Source organism: Amblyomma mixtum, chromosome 2, assembly GCF_055824585.1.
Source record: "Amblyomma mixtum isolate Tamu chromosome 2, ASM5582458v1, whole genome shotgun sequence".
Taxonomy (NCBI): Eukaryota; Metazoa; Arthropoda; class Arachnida; order Ixodida; family Ixodidae; genus Amblyomma; species Amblyomma mixtum.
The window spans coordinates 294,138,714-294,155,853 of NC_143013.1; the positions used below are offsets into that span (position 1 = coordinate 294,138,714).

At 47.7% G+C, this 17,140-nt stretch overlaps 2 protein-coding genes and 1 pseudogene across 3 annotated transcripts in view; all 3 read left to right on the top strand.

Moving 5' to 3' along the window:
- The window catches only part of LOC149364528 (uncharacterized), a 180,765-nt gene that overhangs the window by 1,788 nt on the left and 161,837 nt on the right, over positions 1-17,140 (top strand). The gene's annotated exons all lie outside the window — the stretch shown is intronic.
- On the top strand, positions 5,728-9,837 carry LOC149364529 (uncharacterized; annotated as a pseudogene). Its single transcript, XR_016288623.1, has 2 exons — positions 5,728-6,224; positions 6,976-9,837. The product of XR_016288623.1 is annotated as an uncharacterized LOC149364529 (transcript).
- LOC149364530 (uncharacterized) lies at positions 12,006-13,637 on the top strand. The gene has a single exon (XM_089570138.1). The coding sequence runs from the start codon at positions 12,060-12,062 to the stop codon at positions 13,599-13,601; it is 1,542 nt and encodes a 513-aa protein (XP_089426264.1). The 5' UTR covers positions 12,006-12,059; the 3' UTR covers positions 13,602-13,637.

The following is a 17,140-nucleotide window of genomic DNA, read 5'->3' on the forward strand; positions in this document are numbered from 1 at the left end:
TTAGAAATTTTTTGTGTTTCGTAATTTGTCATTAATTATGTGTGACGTCATTCAGTGGTGACGTCACCAGTGCCACAGAGGCAGTCAAAGTGGCGCGAAAAATGCTTTCCCCTCTACGCACTTAAGGCAGTCAAAGCGCCCCCTGAGATGCCGTCGCCGCTGCAATTGCCGCGAAGTTGCTTCCGCAATTCTACTCGGAATGGCTATTGGTGAAACCATAGCCAATTGTTTTTATTACCTTCGCGGATTTTCAGTTTTTAAAATGCTATTTTATTGTACAGCTAGGCGGACATCATATCGTGGTAGAGCTAAACTAAAAGACGATTAATTTACTAATGAACTCAGTAATTTATATTATCGGGTGCAAGATAGCACTGAGAAAATGAAGGCCATGCACTTAGAAGGAGAGTTCAGGTATCGGTTTCAGGGCAATTCGGTACTGCGGCTCCAAATATGGGAGGTGAAATATGCGTATTTCGAAACTCGTTAGGTTGGCTTCCTCGCATTGCACAATCATTAAAATGCGGTGGATCGCATTTCTGATGCAGCAAATTCAAACACAGTTCTTGTATTTTATACATGCCTGCAATACCACGCGCAGCAACACCACTTAATAAATATGCAACGCGAGAAAGCCAGCTCAACGAGGTTTCTGAACCGTATTCTTGTCCCTCAGTATATTTGACCGCAGTGCAGATTACTGACCCAAAACACGCGGGTTCGATCCCGGCCGCGGCGGCTAGAATTTCTTTGGAGGAGAAATTCTAGAGGCCCGTGTACTGTGCGTTGTCAGTGCACGTTAAAGAACCCCAGGTGGTCGAAATTTCCGGAGCCCTCCACTACGGCGTCTCTCATAGCCTTAGTCGCTTTGGGACGTTAAACCCTATAAACCAAACCAAACCAGATTAAGTAAATTTTGAAAGTGGGCTCGCCTTCGAAGATGACAGCTTTCAATTTCTCATTTCAGTCCGGCACCTTGTAACCAAAAATTACAGAGTTGATTAGTTAATTTTAGTTTATTCTTTGATCGAGCTCGATGTAGTATTTAATGTTCGCATTGCTGTACAAAGCAAACTGTACAGATTGCACCGACATATCTCTCACAGTTTTTAAAATAGAACTCTATAAACGTCAAAATACTCACCCTGTATATTCAAGACAACTGCCCAACAACATCGGATGCGATAAGGTAAATTTTTTTTTTGGAATAGTGTGGATCCATAACAATATTATTACAGAGGAGCCACATATTTAACAATTAAAGAAGTAAAGTCGCAGACAGAATAATATAGACAACGCTTCTGTGTTTAAAGTTCCCGCCGGTTCGGGTAACGGTGGTACAAATGCTTTAGGAGAACAAAGAACCACTGCGCGAAAAGGACGGGTCAAAAGAGAAGAAGAACCACACCCGTCCTTTTTGCGCAGTTATTCTTTATTCTCATAATGTCGTACAAACTAGTCCCTCACCGCACTCTTCTAGAAATGCTTATTGCCTATGAGCAGGGGCGAAAGTAAATATTACTTGCATACGCATCAACCATCCATTACGTTTCGTTAGGTAATGCGACAGAAACTTTTGACCACCGAAGAGTATTCCACAGTCTTCTGGCCGCGACCGCTCAACGGGAACCATACGGAAAATATGAACCAACAAGATGACACATGATGGTTACCATGCATAGCATAAAAAAAAAATATTTGCATTTGCCGCGACGTTGGTGGCTTCTAGTCGGCGCCTTTCTACACCCTTACCCACTCCGTTAAGATGCGACCGCCACTCTTCAACCTCCGGTGCTACCTCGACGATGTGTGTTTTTTGTTGCTGTTCTCTGATTGGTTGTAGGCGAGACGTCATCAGACGTTGGATGACGTCACATGGTCTCACTAATTAGTCTCATCAATTAAACCAATTCACTGACCTAATCAATTGTCACCATTGATTAATGCAATTAATTAGGGTTATTAATTAATGACTGATGTTTATGACCAATGACTCTGACTCGATGTTGCTTAATAACTGGTTTTATATACTTCACCACACCACTCTTCATTCATGACTGATGATGTCACCGACGTCACATTCTGCGACACATTTTGCAGACAGTATAGCCTAGCAATGCTTTCTAATTAATAAAAGGGTTAGTTGCTGACAGTACTGCTTGTTTTCAATATTTTGTGAATTTCCTGATTGTAGGCTCTCCAGCACATCCTCATTTCCTTGCTTGTCCACCCACCCAATGTCCCCCTCAGCCTCCACAAGAATTCTGCTGCCTGTGTGAAGACCGTGGCACGGTGTATGATCACTCAGTAGAGTAAAAGAGCATCAAAGGAATCGTTGACGGCAAATCCAACTGCTCTCGCGGCGTTGTCTCGTTAGATGTCGGATCGTCCTGTAAGTTTTTTGTTTTGTTGAAACATACATGTAAGCAGTTTTGTCATTGTCACCATCTGCCAATCTACACATGACCGTATCTCCATATTTGATGAATTGCTAAGCTCTACTTGGTCCTCATGGTTTCTTACAAGTACACAGTCATCTGCTAAGGACGAATGGGGACGTCCAGATGATTTGTAATATCATTTATGAACAATAAGAATAGCAGTGGGGGCAAAATAGAGTCATGCGGGACGCCAGACCGAGCAGGAGCAGTATAAGAAACGTGATTTTCGTTTATTTCATTTATTTGGTTTCTCCTTGACACGTTCACCGTGGCAGAGGCTTTCGAAACCCTGGTCCACCGTTGGGCCACCCTTAAATTTTCTTGGGTTCCCCGTGACCCAACAGTGAGCAACCCGGAAAGCGAACATCTTGGAACCGCCAACAGATGGCAACAGCGGCCTTGGATTGTGTGCTTTTCCCAGGCTCTTTGAAAAATCTGAGCTGTCATTAGCATTGTATCATCAATAAGAAATATATATATATATAGCCTAGCGACGAGTACGAAACTTGAAAATAATGATGTAAAAAACAAAGAAATGTGCTTAGAGAGCACAAAAGAAAGCAAGAAGTGGTGTTCTTGGAGGGGGGATGACGAGTTTAGCTAAATTGACTTTTTAGTTCATCGCGACAGGTTGTTTTATTTGTGAATGTGATTGTTGTTTCAGACAAAGCATTCCTTGAAACTACTGCATCAGGGTAGACAGGTGTTAATTGCTAAGGTGCGGGTGAGAAGGTGTGTTAAAAATTGGCTGTGACATAAACGGGGAAACCTTCTAAGAGGTATTGTTACTAGTGCATGTCTGAAAAGGGGATGGTTGTGAAACAAATACCAGACCTACATCACACGTTCTATGCAGATGACATCACACTTTGGATAACCAAAGGATGCGACGGCTACATAGAAGACACACTCCAAGCAGCAGTGGACATCATTGAGGCATGCGCATGGGAATCCGGCCTCACATGTTCTGAGCAAAAATCTGAACTCTTCGTGATCCGTCGTAAACAAAGAGGTAGGCTGACATCCCCCCCGCAAATAAACGTCTATGTTAATGGACGATCTGTCAAAGAGGTACAAACCATGAGAATACTGGGGTTGTATTTACAAACAAGTGGAAAGAATACTGACACACTCTACGCTAAAACGCACGGTAGAAGCGACGGCACGATTAATCCGCCGCATAGCTAACCGCAGACAAGGGGTGAGGGAAAGAGATTTATGCCGACTAGTGCTGGCCTTTGCACTAAGCAGGATACTATATGCCACCCTTTATCTGAAATTTTCGAAAGCAGAAAAGGACAAATTGGATAGCATGATACAGCAGGCCTATAAGGCTGCGTTAGGACTCCCACTAAATGCCTCAACCGAAAGGCTTATGAGGTTAGGAATACATAACACCTACAATGAACTGAAAGAAGCCCATTTAATGGCTCAAGTAGCACGATTAGCCAATTCCAGAACTGGCAGGAGTATTCTTACCAGGCTTGGAATTAACTTTCAACCTACGAATAACGATGCTAAAGTAGACTTACCCCGCGACTATAGGACAGCACTACTAATCAAACTCCTCCCCAAAAACATGAACCCCTTACACCATGAGGGTAGAAGACAAGCATGAGCCAAAGCCTTACATAACAAATACAGACAATGCGCTGGAACACTTTATGTAGATGCGACAGAATACAAACATACCAATGCCTTTGCAATTGTGGTTGTGAACGAAAATGGTGACCACATCGTCTCGGCAACAATCAAAACGAAATCCTCTGAAACAGCAGAAGAGGCGGCTATAGCCCTCGCCCTAGCGCATACCCAAGAGAGCATCATCCTCAGCGATTCCAAAATGGGTATCAATAATTTCGCTAAAGGGCGAATTACAAACACCTCCCTCAGAATCCTTAACGCAACCAAATTCTCACCAAATTATTCCGAATTAATATGGGTCCGAGCCCATTCGGGGAATCCGGGGAACGAGGCAGCCCACAATAAAGGCCGAGGTTTCGTCGACCGGGCAGTGGATGAGTCTGCCTTCCTGAATTTCACGAAGGACTCCGTGATCACATATCATGACCTCACCAATCATTTTAAACTAGAGAGGAGAATTTGCCCCCCTCCAGACAAAAGACTTACTAAAGAACAAGAGGTTACGTGGCGTCGTCTACAGACGAGATCGATACGCACTCCATCACTCCTCGCGCACATTTATCCAGATCTCTACAACCCAAACTGCTTACACTGTGGCCAACGTGCTACCTACAATCACATCCTGTGGGACTGCAAAATAGAGCCACCTCCCGGTGATCTAGTTACAGCTCCTTCTCTCGAGCGGTGGGAGACCGTGCTGGCTAGCTCTGACCCCAGAACGCAAGTTTTGGCGGTGGAGTGGACTGACAAAGTCATCGAGGGCTATGTACTCTCGACCACTTAACGCGACCTCTTGCCAAGCTCTTTCCGGCGAATAAAATGTTTTACAATCAATTGAAAAGCGTTTTATTACCATTCAAGGTAAAAATTCTGGGGCACTTTGACTGTCTAAAGTGCGTATAGGCGGAAGCGCTTTCCGCACCACTTTCGCTCCTTCTGTGGCACTGGTGGCGTCACATATAATTGAGTACTAATTACTAACAAATCTATAATTAATGGTTAATTACTGATTAATGCCTGGATATTAATTAGCTGCTAATTAATGACGCTTAAGCTTCGTTTTTAGGAGTGGAACGCGACAGCGTGTTCTAGCGCTGCCAGGGAGTCCACGGAACGCCACCTCCCGTTAGGCGCGATGCGTTGCCCTTTGAACGCAACGCTTTTTGAGGAAAGCAAATGGCGCAGTAATTCTCTGTCATCTCGGTGGACACGTGAACCGCACCGTAGAGGAAGGGAGGAAGTGGGAGTGAAAGAAGACAAAGAGGGCCCGTAATGAAGAAAATGAAAATTGCATTTGAGGAAAGGAAATTACGCAGTAACTGTCTCACATATCTCGGTGGACAGCCGTCAAAATTCAAGGGGGCACTTTTTTGTCCTAAAGTGTGGTCACTGACTTGTGGTTAAGATGTTAAGCTTCGCTTCTGAGTGTGCAACGTGACAGCGTCTTGCAACGCTGCCAGGGAGTCCTTGGAACGCCATCGCCCATTCGGTTCTACGCCTCGCTCGTCGGTAAATTGGTTTTTGAGGAAAGGAAATGTATCTGTCTCTCATATCTCGGTGGGCACCTAAACCTCGCCGGAAGGGAAAGGAGGAGGATCGGAGTGAGCGAAGACACCGTTCATTCCAAACAACACCACCTAGACGAACTTAAGGCCTCTGCGCTGAGAGCTGACGTCACAGCAACGTCACAAGGATGAGGCCGGTGTCGCGACGCGGCTCTGCTCCTCTAGAGCGGGCGCGCATCGAGGCACCCTAGTTAGCCACCCTACCCTAGCCGTGGAAGTCGCGACGGGGCGCGAGAAACCGGTCTGCCCCAAGCATGCCTTCCTTGAATTCCTAGACGGGAATCGGGAAGCCACTGCACGTGGCTCCGGCAGGAGCGGTCAGCCGCCTTTCGTGTCCGATGGTGTGTTCACGGCTTATTTGGCTGCCGTCTATTTCTTCTGTGCGCGAGTGCTGTGATGACCCTTCGACATTAACGCAAAAATGCCGAACAAATGTTGTATGCCTCAGTGCCGAGGTAATCATAAAACGGGACCAAAGGTTCATGTGTTTAAGTTCCCGCAAGATAAAGCGCTGCAGCAATCATGAATACGTGCCATTCCACGGAAAAACTTCGTCCCTTCTGAGCATTCCAGGGTAAGAGATGAATAATTTTTTCCATTCGTCCTCTTTTGTAGCTTATAATTGTAGCACCGCCAAACTTGAAAAACGTTTTGGGTACTGTTACGTTCTGTGCGAGCCGAGTGAGACGCGCGCCGGCGTTCTGGGCCAGCGGAGTGAGACGCGCGCCGGCGTTCTGGATCAGCCGAGTGGGACGCGTGCCGGCGTTCTAGGCGAGCCGAGCGGGACGCGCGCCGGCGTTCTGGGCCAGCGGAGTGGGACGCGCGCCGGCGTTCTGGACCAGCCGAGTGGGACGCGTGCCGGCGTTCTAGGCGAGCCGAGTGGGACGTGCGCCGGCGTTCTGGGCCAGCGGAGTGAGACGCGCGCCGGCGTTCTGGACCAGCCGAGTGGGACGCGTGCCGGCGTTCTAGGCGAGCCGAGTGGGACGCGCGCCGGCGTTCTTGGCCAGCGGAGTGAGACGCGCGCCGGCGTTCTGGGCCAGCCGAGTGGGAGGCTTGCCGGCGTTCTAGGCGAGCCGAGTGAGACGCGCGCCGGCGTTCGGGGATGCTATGTAAAGGCCACGGCAGAGCGCTGCGCCGCTCTTTCCTGCCCGTCTGCCAAGTTGGTATAAAGGCGTTCCAGACAACCTTCGGTGTCGCCGCTTGCTCGTCGTTCGTCGATTCGCCCGAAGCGTAACAGTACCTTCTAAATGTGTATTTAATATTTGATCACGGGTTCTTATTTGTAGCAGGCTGTTACTTATATTAGACAAATATTTCTTTTTTAGGTCTGTGAGCATCACTTCACAGACGACGACATCGTGCCAGAGGCGTCATATGTCGACGATGCTACAGGTCGAGTGACGACGGCAGAGTTATCGCATCTGCGCCCTCGGTCAGGTGCAATTCCATCATTATTTCCAGGCTGCCCTAGTTACCTATCAAGCACAAATACTTTAAGAGAGGAGCCAGAGGCGAAGCGAACACGCCTGGAAGCTGCTTCAATGCGAAGAGGAATTTATGAGTCAATTCAGACATTTCGCAATGCCGAGGAAGCGGACAAAATCACCACCTTAAGGGACCTTGCTAGCGAAGTCAGAAGCCATAAGTCACAGTTCTGGCATGTAACTGAGGCCAGTGAGCGTCTCATGTTGGTGCACATCATAGAGGACGAAGCTCCATGGAATAAATATTCAATTGTAATAAAATCAGATCTCAGTATCACATTGTTCTTTGTGAAGAAGCCGCTCACAAGACTGGGCCCTAACTTGCCTATTCCGAGTGCAGCCAGAAGCAAAAGAGAAATAATAGAACTCTTCCAAAACGTTGCGAATTGGGACAAGGGCCTAAATTCAAATTCTGGCGATGCAAACGAAGACATCGGCGACACTATTCGTCTGCTGCTGAACAAGTTTTCCACTACACCAGCCGACGACATAGCCAAAGCAATAGAATTCCTGAGCGAGCAGCTGAACCTGCTTTTTTTGAAGGAGCAGAGACGGTACTCCGTTGAATTCATGGTTTATTGCTGCATTCTTTTTACGGTATCACCGCACGCATATAAATACATCCGCAGCTACGGATATGTCACCCTGCCCCACCCTATGACCATTCGGTCGATATGTTCGTCATTTGGTATGAACCCAAGACTGGAACATCATGGTCCGACGTTCCTGAATTATGTTACAAAGAGGATCTCGGAACTCGATGATCGCCAGCGCTTCGTTACCTTGATGGTCGATGAAGTCCATATTAAACCTTATTTTGACTACAAAGGGGGCAATATAACTGGTGCAGCACTGAATTCATCGGAAGTCGCTACCAGTGCTTTCGTCTTCATGATACAGAGCGTCGCATGCCCTTTCAAGGAAGTGGCCCACATTGTGCCAGTGCACAAAGCCGATGGCGAGTTTCTGCACAATTTACTGAAAGATGTGATATTTGGGCTAGAAAACATTGGCTACAGAGTTTTATGTGTAGTCAGTGAAAATCATTCTGTGAACAGAAAGGCAATGTCTTAGTTTACAACGCCGCGAACAAATGCAATTTTATATCCGCACCCCTCTGACCCATCGAGACCTCTCTTTTTTGTAATTGATCCAGTGCATATACTCAAATGCATCCGAAATAATTGGCTCAACCAAAAAAACGACCAACTATGCTTTTATTTTCCTGACTTCAATGAAATTCCAACCAGCCTCCACGCATGCGCACAGCATCGTTTGCTACAATCAGAGAAGCTTACAAGCTGGAGAGTGATCAGCTTTTGAGGTACGGTCACTCGCTCTCTAGAAAAGCCTTGTACCCGTCTAGCCTTGAGCGGCAGAATGTGAAGTTCGCCTTGCAGATTTTTAATGACTCCCTGCCACCAGCGCTTCGTGCTCTTGGAGAAAAACACAGCTTACTCTTTCCTGAAGATACAGCGAGTTTCATTGAAGTTATAGCGAAGTGGTGGAAGGTTGTGAATGTTAAAACCCCATGGAAAGGAAAACGACTGAATGACCGATTTCAAGAGCCAGTTTTTCCTTCGAAGGATGACATGAAGGTGGCTTTCCTCTACAAAATTTTGGACTGGCTTGATTCTTGGGAAGAGAAGAATATGGACAGCGGGGTGCTCACAAAGGAAACCCATGCTTCTCTGCATCAAACAACCCATGCACTGGTTGAAGTCAGCAGGTATTGCTTCGATGAACTGCAGCTTTCATACGTCCTGCTCGGCAAGTTCCAGACGGACAGCTTAGAGGACCGCTTCGGGAAATACAGGCAACTTGCTGGCTCCCAATATCATGTTTCTATTAGGCAAGTTTACGAGAGCGAAACTAAATTACGGCTGCAAAATACTTTGCCCACAATCACAAGTGCTTGCGGAACGAATAGCTCCTTCGATGAGCAATGGGAAGATCTGCGAAAGCAGATAGAAACACCGCATCCTAACTGCAACGTTGTAGTTACGAAAGATGCCTTGTCAAAAATACAAGACATTATCCCCGTCCTGGTGTACGTGGCAGGATATGCAGTCTACGCGACTCTTAAGAAATTAAACTGCATGAAATGTCGGGCAGCATTGACAGTCGACAAGACTATCACTGTCTCTGCAGCTCAAAAGTACTATCACTTGGTGAAAGATATAGACCGAGGTGGCCTCATTTTCCCAGCGTTGTTTGCTGTAAATGCTGTAACCCACAACTATGTTGTTGTCGAACAAGTGTCCAAGAAAGCGGAGTTCTTGAGGAGCCCGAACCAGCGCCGTCTAGTCACCGAACTCACATTACAGGTGCTTGCAGATCAAGAGTCATCAGATTTTGACACCTGCGAAGATGGGCACACAGTTGAGCTTGTGTTGAAGCATGTGTTGTGGAGCAGTACTAACATTCTGCTCAAAAACTTCTGCCGCAAGCTCCACGATGATGTAGCCGATGCAAATGCTAAGGCTAAGCAAAGAAAAGCTGCAACGCTTTCAAGGAAGTGAAAAGCTGTTTGTTTGTTTGTTGCTGGTGACTTTTAAATGTATATATTATTCCGCATCAAGAACAGTGTTACAATAATCGAAATGTAAATAAATGTTTTGTACATGCAAATCTCTCCACTGATGTCTCAACTTGAGTAAAAACAATCTTTTGCAGCCAACTGTGCTGCCGCCTCATATCCTCGCGCAGTAAAAAAGAAACATGCATGCTCCTCGGAAAAACCGGTGATGCCCCATCCCTGTGACGTCACTGGAGGAGCACTGAGGCCTTAAGTTCGTCTAGGTGGTGGTGTTCCAAACCATCGAGCTGGCATGGCGGAGTGGATAGCATGCTCGTCTCGCACGCCGTAGACCGGGGTTTGATTCCCGAGCTCGACCAATTTCCTACTCGGTTTTATTTATTTATATGGCCTGACTAGAAAAGTTAATTAAGGTAATTGGATAATTAAGCAATTAACTAAGCTCAGTCCCACTTACTTGGAGCATCACTATACGATCCCTTCAATTGGTTGCATGGTTACTAGCCAAAGTACAATTGGCCCCGTTTGAAATTCGCGCACTGTGACGTCACGACCGTTTCGACCAATCGAAAAGCGTGACATTTCTGTCGACAACTGCTGCTTACAACGATGAGACATTAAAGGCTTCCGCCTTAAAAATGTCCGCACAGTGATAAGCTGAAACCGGGAATTGAGATCAGGTATCCGCGCCTCCAAGTACAACACAGCATTAGCTACTAATTTAGGCAGACCTAAGCAAAGGCGCAGGGCGCGTCGCTCCATAACAAACAGGGGTTCACACTTGTACTTTGGGCATCCAGAAACGAGAACGGAGCCGAATTCAAGGATTATGCTTCCACAGCAGTTAAACGGAAGAAGCAGTTGGGGTTGTAGCTTGGTGCCACCTATTAGGTCATAGCTCTAGTCGATAATTGATGTAATTTGGTCATTAGTAAGATTGTGCCCCAAAACGCCAACAACCACCGTAACCTTGAAGAGCAGCGCAGCACCTAAACACATCATGTTAACGCACATATCCGCACTTGGCCTAATTACCGAAATCGGCTGATATTTTTTACGGTTCAACTTCAGTGAAGTACAGCGCATTTCCTATGCTTTATATGCCAATAGCAAGCTGACCACGCGACGGTAGGTGCTCCGACATTACTGTCTCGTTATAGGTTATGTCATCGTACACCTTGCGTCGCTACAAGGAGGCGGGAATGCGTCTAGCTTTTAAAAAGTACCACGCCTTCACAGCGCTCATGCAGCGGCTCGTAGATTATCCTTCCGACATCCCTCAACGGACTGCGCGCTGATGAAACCTTTGCGTGATGGTTATTAGATCCTGTGAGTACGTGAACAAAATCCTGATGAGTGTTTCAGTAGCTGTGTTAATTCTAATCAGACACCTTCTTCATCTTCTTCTTCTCTCTCACAGAATCACTTTTTCGTTTCTTTGTTTTTAAGATGGTCCTTCCTTTTCACAGAAAGCACTTTTATTTCCTCGGGATATTAAGCGAGGTCCCAGACCATGCTAGTTTTAAGGTGAGCGGAGACTCCATTTTGTCAAAAAAAGTTATTTATTAGATTTTGCGACTACTGTGTAGGGAATTTCATAAGCTGTCAAATAATATATCAGAGTTGTGTATACGCAGCTTCAAAAATTATTTTGGATTCATTTTCGTCGTCACATCGGGGTGAAAATTTGAGGTTTTGAGAGGATTTATTTATTTATTTGCATTTCTCTCGAAACACAATGTTTCGAGGTCTGTGCACCTTTTTCTCACAGAGTAAATGCGCAAGCGAACAAACTTTTCAGCAGATTTCAATGAGCGCCTTTCATACGATGAACTAGTATCGATAGCGTGCGTCGATTTCTAATTTTATGATTAAGCAAGAAACATTCGGGAGTGGGAGTTTTATTGCAGCGAGAAAGAAAAAACGTAACAAAACTATTTTCTGCTCATTCGCCCAGTTTAAGTAGAAGTTGTGTAGAATAACCATTCCTACTGTCATAAAAAAATTCCTCACTCAGCATCGAGTAGAATTTTAGAAAAGCCGGATTACGTGGAATGAAACAAAATCGAAAATAAGCGAAAGCAGGAAAAAATTTCAAATTGTTTTTAACTCTGCGATGAGCTGCATTCATTTTAATGATTGCTAGCTAATTTCGTACCCACACCTTTTATTACAACCACTTCATGGTAAATTTTTGAAAACCTTTTCGTAAGTCTCGGCCAAGCGTAAAAATATCCGATAACGTGGCATACGCAGCGCCATCATCCCGCGTGGTCTCGAGTCCCATTCGCGAGGGGCCTCGTAGAAGCTGAAGAAGCGCAAATCAGAGCTCCATCGCAGCTCGTAGCTAACCCTACGCACTGTGTCCTCCTGCCCTGCCACGGCAATGGAATACGAGACCGAAAAACCCTACACCGATCTGCTGACGTCCAACCTGACCGCCGATGTAGGAGGAGATCATGAAGAGCAATCTATCGGAGTCATGATCATCGTCGTGTTCTTCATCCTCACATTGCTGGCGGCCATCGGATTCGCCATGATCCTCACGGCAGCCGTGGAGAATGCGGACGACGGCCTGAGGCCTTTCGACGACGACTCCTCGAGTGACGTCTCGGAGCGGAGCGAAGAGTCCCAGCCTGACGAGCCGATGTCTGTGGAAGTGGTGGAAGTACCTCGGGGGTCGCCTCCTTCCCCACCGCTGCCACCTGGACAGACTGCCAAGACGAGCACGCCACGAACAACCCGAACAACGACTGTGACTACAACCACTACTACTACGTATGCACCGAGGCCCCTAAATCGGGCACTCTTCTGCACGTATGGCACCACGACGTCCCAAAACACCAAATTCCCCAAGGACGGCTTGTGCGAGTTCATTTTCTACGACTCGATGTACAAGAACCGTCTCAACGAGCTGGGCCGAAGTGGTCCATTCAGCGCCGACATGGAGGCGGTTTTAAGCCAAGCAGAGAGCGGCCGCTACACGAAGACGCAGTTCGGACTCGGGTTCACCTGTACAAAACTGCGCGAAGTGGCACAACACTATGCTTTTCGCTTTACGAATACTCTGGAGCCGTTACTTAAGCGTGGCGTGTCGCACCTTGGTGTCATCGACTGCGCTGTTCACGCCGTGAATAGTGCGCTGGTGCAACAAGTGGGCAGTGCCATCGGAGCGCTGGACATAGACTTGCGGGCCTTAAGAGCCAAAGGCCAGGCGGCTTACTTGGCGGTCGGCTCAGTAACAACAGACAGTGAGTGGAAAAGCTACATTCAACGGAAGTATAGTATCAAGCCTCAGCTATTCATTTCCCACGGCTACCAGTCGTCCGAGGACTGGCAGAGAACGCCGTGCTTGGCCACACCACCGGTGGTGCTGGCCAAGCCAGCGCATCCTCAACAGAACATCCACGACCTGGGCGATGCTTTGAGGGCATTGGTGGAGATTAGAGCAAGTTCCACTGCGGGGGCACTTTCATTGGCCGTGACCATGAAGGGTCGCTGGACGCAGCTGCTGGCCAACTCTACGGCGAAAGCATTCTCGCCATGCAGCCAGACAAATCCACGCCGCCCGTCTCCAAGCTACACGACAGTGTGCAACACAGCACCTTTCTCGAACACTTTGCAGTACGATCCCGACGGCTTCACCATGCGGGCGTACGACGCCCAGACCCGCCACATGTTCCTGTTCGACAACGATCAAGCACTGTGCGAGAAACTTTGCAAAGCCAAAGCGAACTACTCGCAGATGGTTTTCGGCCTGGCAGTTTTTGACCTGGAGTATGAGGACGGTGACAATACGTGCTCAAGTCAGAACCGCTGGGGTAGTTTCAGCAGACTCCAGACGCTGAGTGTGGTGCTGAATTTTTTTAATAGCGTTTACGGGGACCCGGCTGACGAAAGCGTGTGTTCTATGCTTTGGAGCAACTAATGCTGGGGATGGAATTGCCTCACCGGCCGATGCCTTCAGGTCATCGTCTTCGTATTCATCTCGTGTGCAAGCCGTCTGTGTGCGACAGGCATTTCGCTTAGTCGGGCGAAATGTCGTGCGCAATGATGGTAGTTGTTTTTACAAGAAAAAAAAAATAATCTTGTCTCAGCTATTTGCCTCTGGTCATCCTCTTTTTTGCATAATACAATTTGAATAAGGGTAGAGAAGGAAGCTTGAATTAGCAATATGTTTCGACACGAGGGCATTTCTTTTTGCCACAGGTCCTCTTGTCAAAAATTTGGCTTGTTGACTAATCCTTCCTCTCCTCATTTTGTTCGAGTTTATGCTTGGAGTACCATCTTCATTCTTTTCTCACGCTATACATCTAATGTAGACAGGTGAGCGAATTGATAATAGAGCGGGTTCTATTTCAGTGCAATAAACTGGCGTTAGTTTTCTTATTGTGAGAGCTCCTCTTAGCAGTTCCAGGTTATCATTGAAAAGAACTGCATCAGTGGCCCATGTGAGCCTCCGGTGGCACCGAAGACCCGTTAATACCTGCGCAAAAGACAAATAAAAAATTTTAGTGGAAGGCATTGTGCAAACAAATTTTGCAAAGTCACGGAAAAACGGGAAAATCCTCTAAGAGGTATTGTTAGTACTGCGTGTCTGAAGAGTGGATGGTTGTAAAACGTTTGAAATGAAACATGTAGTTCTCTTATTGGTAGCAATCTGACCGTAAATCATCGGTCCAACGAGTGAATTATTGGCAAGTAGACGCTTAAGCTTCTGAAGCGATTTTTTCTGAAGCTTCTGCTTCAGAAAAAGAAGCTTCTGCTTCGGCCTCACGGGAGCTAATAACTGTTCGCGCGACCTCTACAGCGTGAAGTGCAGTGCACAGTTCCATGTTTTCTCCCATAATGCCACACAAGAAATTTTCCCAGTGAGCGAACACCTCATTTGCGTTGCCTTCGTCCCCTATGATATTATGCCGTCCAGAACAACTAAGAAGCAGATCCAAATATAAACAGCAAGCTTTCTTCGATTTCCGGGGAATCGTCGGTTTCCTATCCAAGGAAAAAAAAAGAAAAAAATAGAAAAAAATAAAGGAAACATTGAAGGCGGGTTCCACCAGGGGAGCAGGGAAATCAAATTTCGTCCATTTTATTGTACCCAATAAAACGCTCTGTGTCCGGTCGTAGAACACAATGTACAATACAATGTTCATGCACGCTCGATATTTCATTAAAGGAGGAGGCAGACGAGCGGTGTCCTTTTCGATCGATGGAGGTCGCCTGTCGGCCCGACTTAAGCCTATTTTGTCGGCGTCATGGGCGCAAGGCATGGCATTGGTTGTGTCAGGTGTAGATCGCATAAGCATGAACGAAAACATTTCAGTGTCTGTAGACGGATACTCTCAAAAGCAGTAGCATTCGGTTTCGCTTTAAGTGAAGTATACTGGGCGTATTCTAGTCATGTAATTCTCTGAGCAAAAAGAGCACGTCAGATTTGACCTCGTTATTGTGAATCTTCGTCAGTAGGAGGACTTACAGGCCCAACAAGCCTTAGCCGGGCGCGCCCGGGCGGCGACCACCGCCACTGAGGTCCCAAACTAGGGACCTCCACCTAGTGCTTGTAAGAATCGGTTTCTTACGTGCTGATCCAAACATACCTGCGGTCCCTTCTAAATTTTTTCGCTACCACCACCACCCCGTCAGTAGGCATTGCAGACCGACGCCGCGCATTGGGCGCGACGAAAACTCATCGTGGTGCTCAAGCCACGCAAGACGCTGGATCTGAAGCCCACCTTCCCTCCAGGTCAAGCCGGAGTTTCCGTGCGCAACATCATACGGGACTGTGGATAGGTGCAACTCTCTGTGTGGTCCATGTGGGACCAAACTGTGCTAGTATATGGGCTGAACTCTGTATCCAGCCGCTCAGAAGCTCCTCGGCGATGTCACGCTGACGGTCGGCGACCGCCAACTTCTGTTTCGCGGGCACGCCAAGGCTTTTGGCGAGATCTGCAAGGAAGTGATCAACGTTCACCCCAGCGAATCGTCGGCCCCCCGCAAGCAGAAGCTGGAGTGGAGACACGGGGAAATCCTTTCCGTGCGCATGCTGGGCGGCACCGCCATTGCAGTGGTCACCTTTCAAGGGAAGAAGGTACCCCGCCAAGTCTTCTGCAGCGACCAGGGCACCCCTGTGAGGCTGTTCAAGAAGACGATCCCCGCCTGTCATCGATGTGGCATGGTGGGGCACCGGGCTGACATCTGCGCGCGGCCGCAGTCGGGGCGCTGCGGCCTCTGTGGCTCTCGCGTGGCCACCATACCTGAGGGTGTAGCACAACATGAGTGCACCCCCCGATGTCGGCTGTGCGCGGGTGCCCACTTCACCGGTGCTGCCGGCTGCGTCGACAAGTACCGGAAACCGATCAAGCCGGGACCATCACCGACTCAAACCAACCGGCAGTCGGCTCAGAAGCAAGCTCCGCCCACCAATGCCAAGGGCAGCAAGTCCACTTCTGCGTCGGGCAAGTCCGGGCATGTCAAGACGGCTGTGAAGTCCGGGACCCAGGCGAGGTCGCCGAACTTCCCGCCTCTAGCGACCGCCCAAAACAAGGCGAGCGATTAGGGTAGGGCTGCCTCCAGGCCACTCTCTCGCTCCCTCTCTCCAACGGAAGCCGCCCTACAGAGGCAAAATGTTGAATTTAGGCGCCAAACAGAATTCTTAGCGCGGAAAATGCAGGAGCTGGAGGCTAAGTTAGAGGGACCTAAAGAACCTCAAACTGATCCTTCCGAGACTATAGACCAAGCCGACCCGGAGGACCGAGATTTCCTTTGTTGGTGTTGTTGTCCTTTCCTCAAATACAATTTTCATTTTCTTCATTACGGCCCCTCTTTCTTCTTTCACTCCCACTTCCTCTGTACCCCTGCGAACGGATGACGGGTGTCCACCGAGATATGTGAGACAGTTACTGCGTAATTTCCAATCCTCATATACAATTTTCATTTTCTTCATTACGGCCCCTCTTTCTCGTTCTTCTTTCACTTCCGATTCCTCCCTTCCTGTACGGTGCGGTTCAGATGTCCATCGAGATGACAGAGAATTACTACTACATTTCGTTTCCTCAAAAAGCGTTGCGTTCAAAGGGCAAGGCATCGTGCCGAACGGGTGGTGGCGCTCCGTGGACTGCCTGGCAGCGCTACAACACGCTGTCGCGTTCCACTACTAAATGAGAAACTCAAGCGTCATTAATTAGGAGTTAATTAGTATTTGGTCATTGATCAACAATTAGCCAAAATTAGAAATTTGTAATTGCTTAGTAATTCGTTCTTAATTATGTGCGGCGTCTTCCAGTGCTGACGTCACCAGTGCCACAGAGGCAGTCAAAGTGGTGCGGCAAACGCTTTCTCCTCTACGCACTTTAGACTGTCAAAGTGCCCCCTGGATTTTTTTTACGAGCCGTGGGGAGCATTCTAACTGCGCAAGCATCAGTCCACCACGAATTCATCAGTGAAGGTTTTCATTTCAGTGCGCTA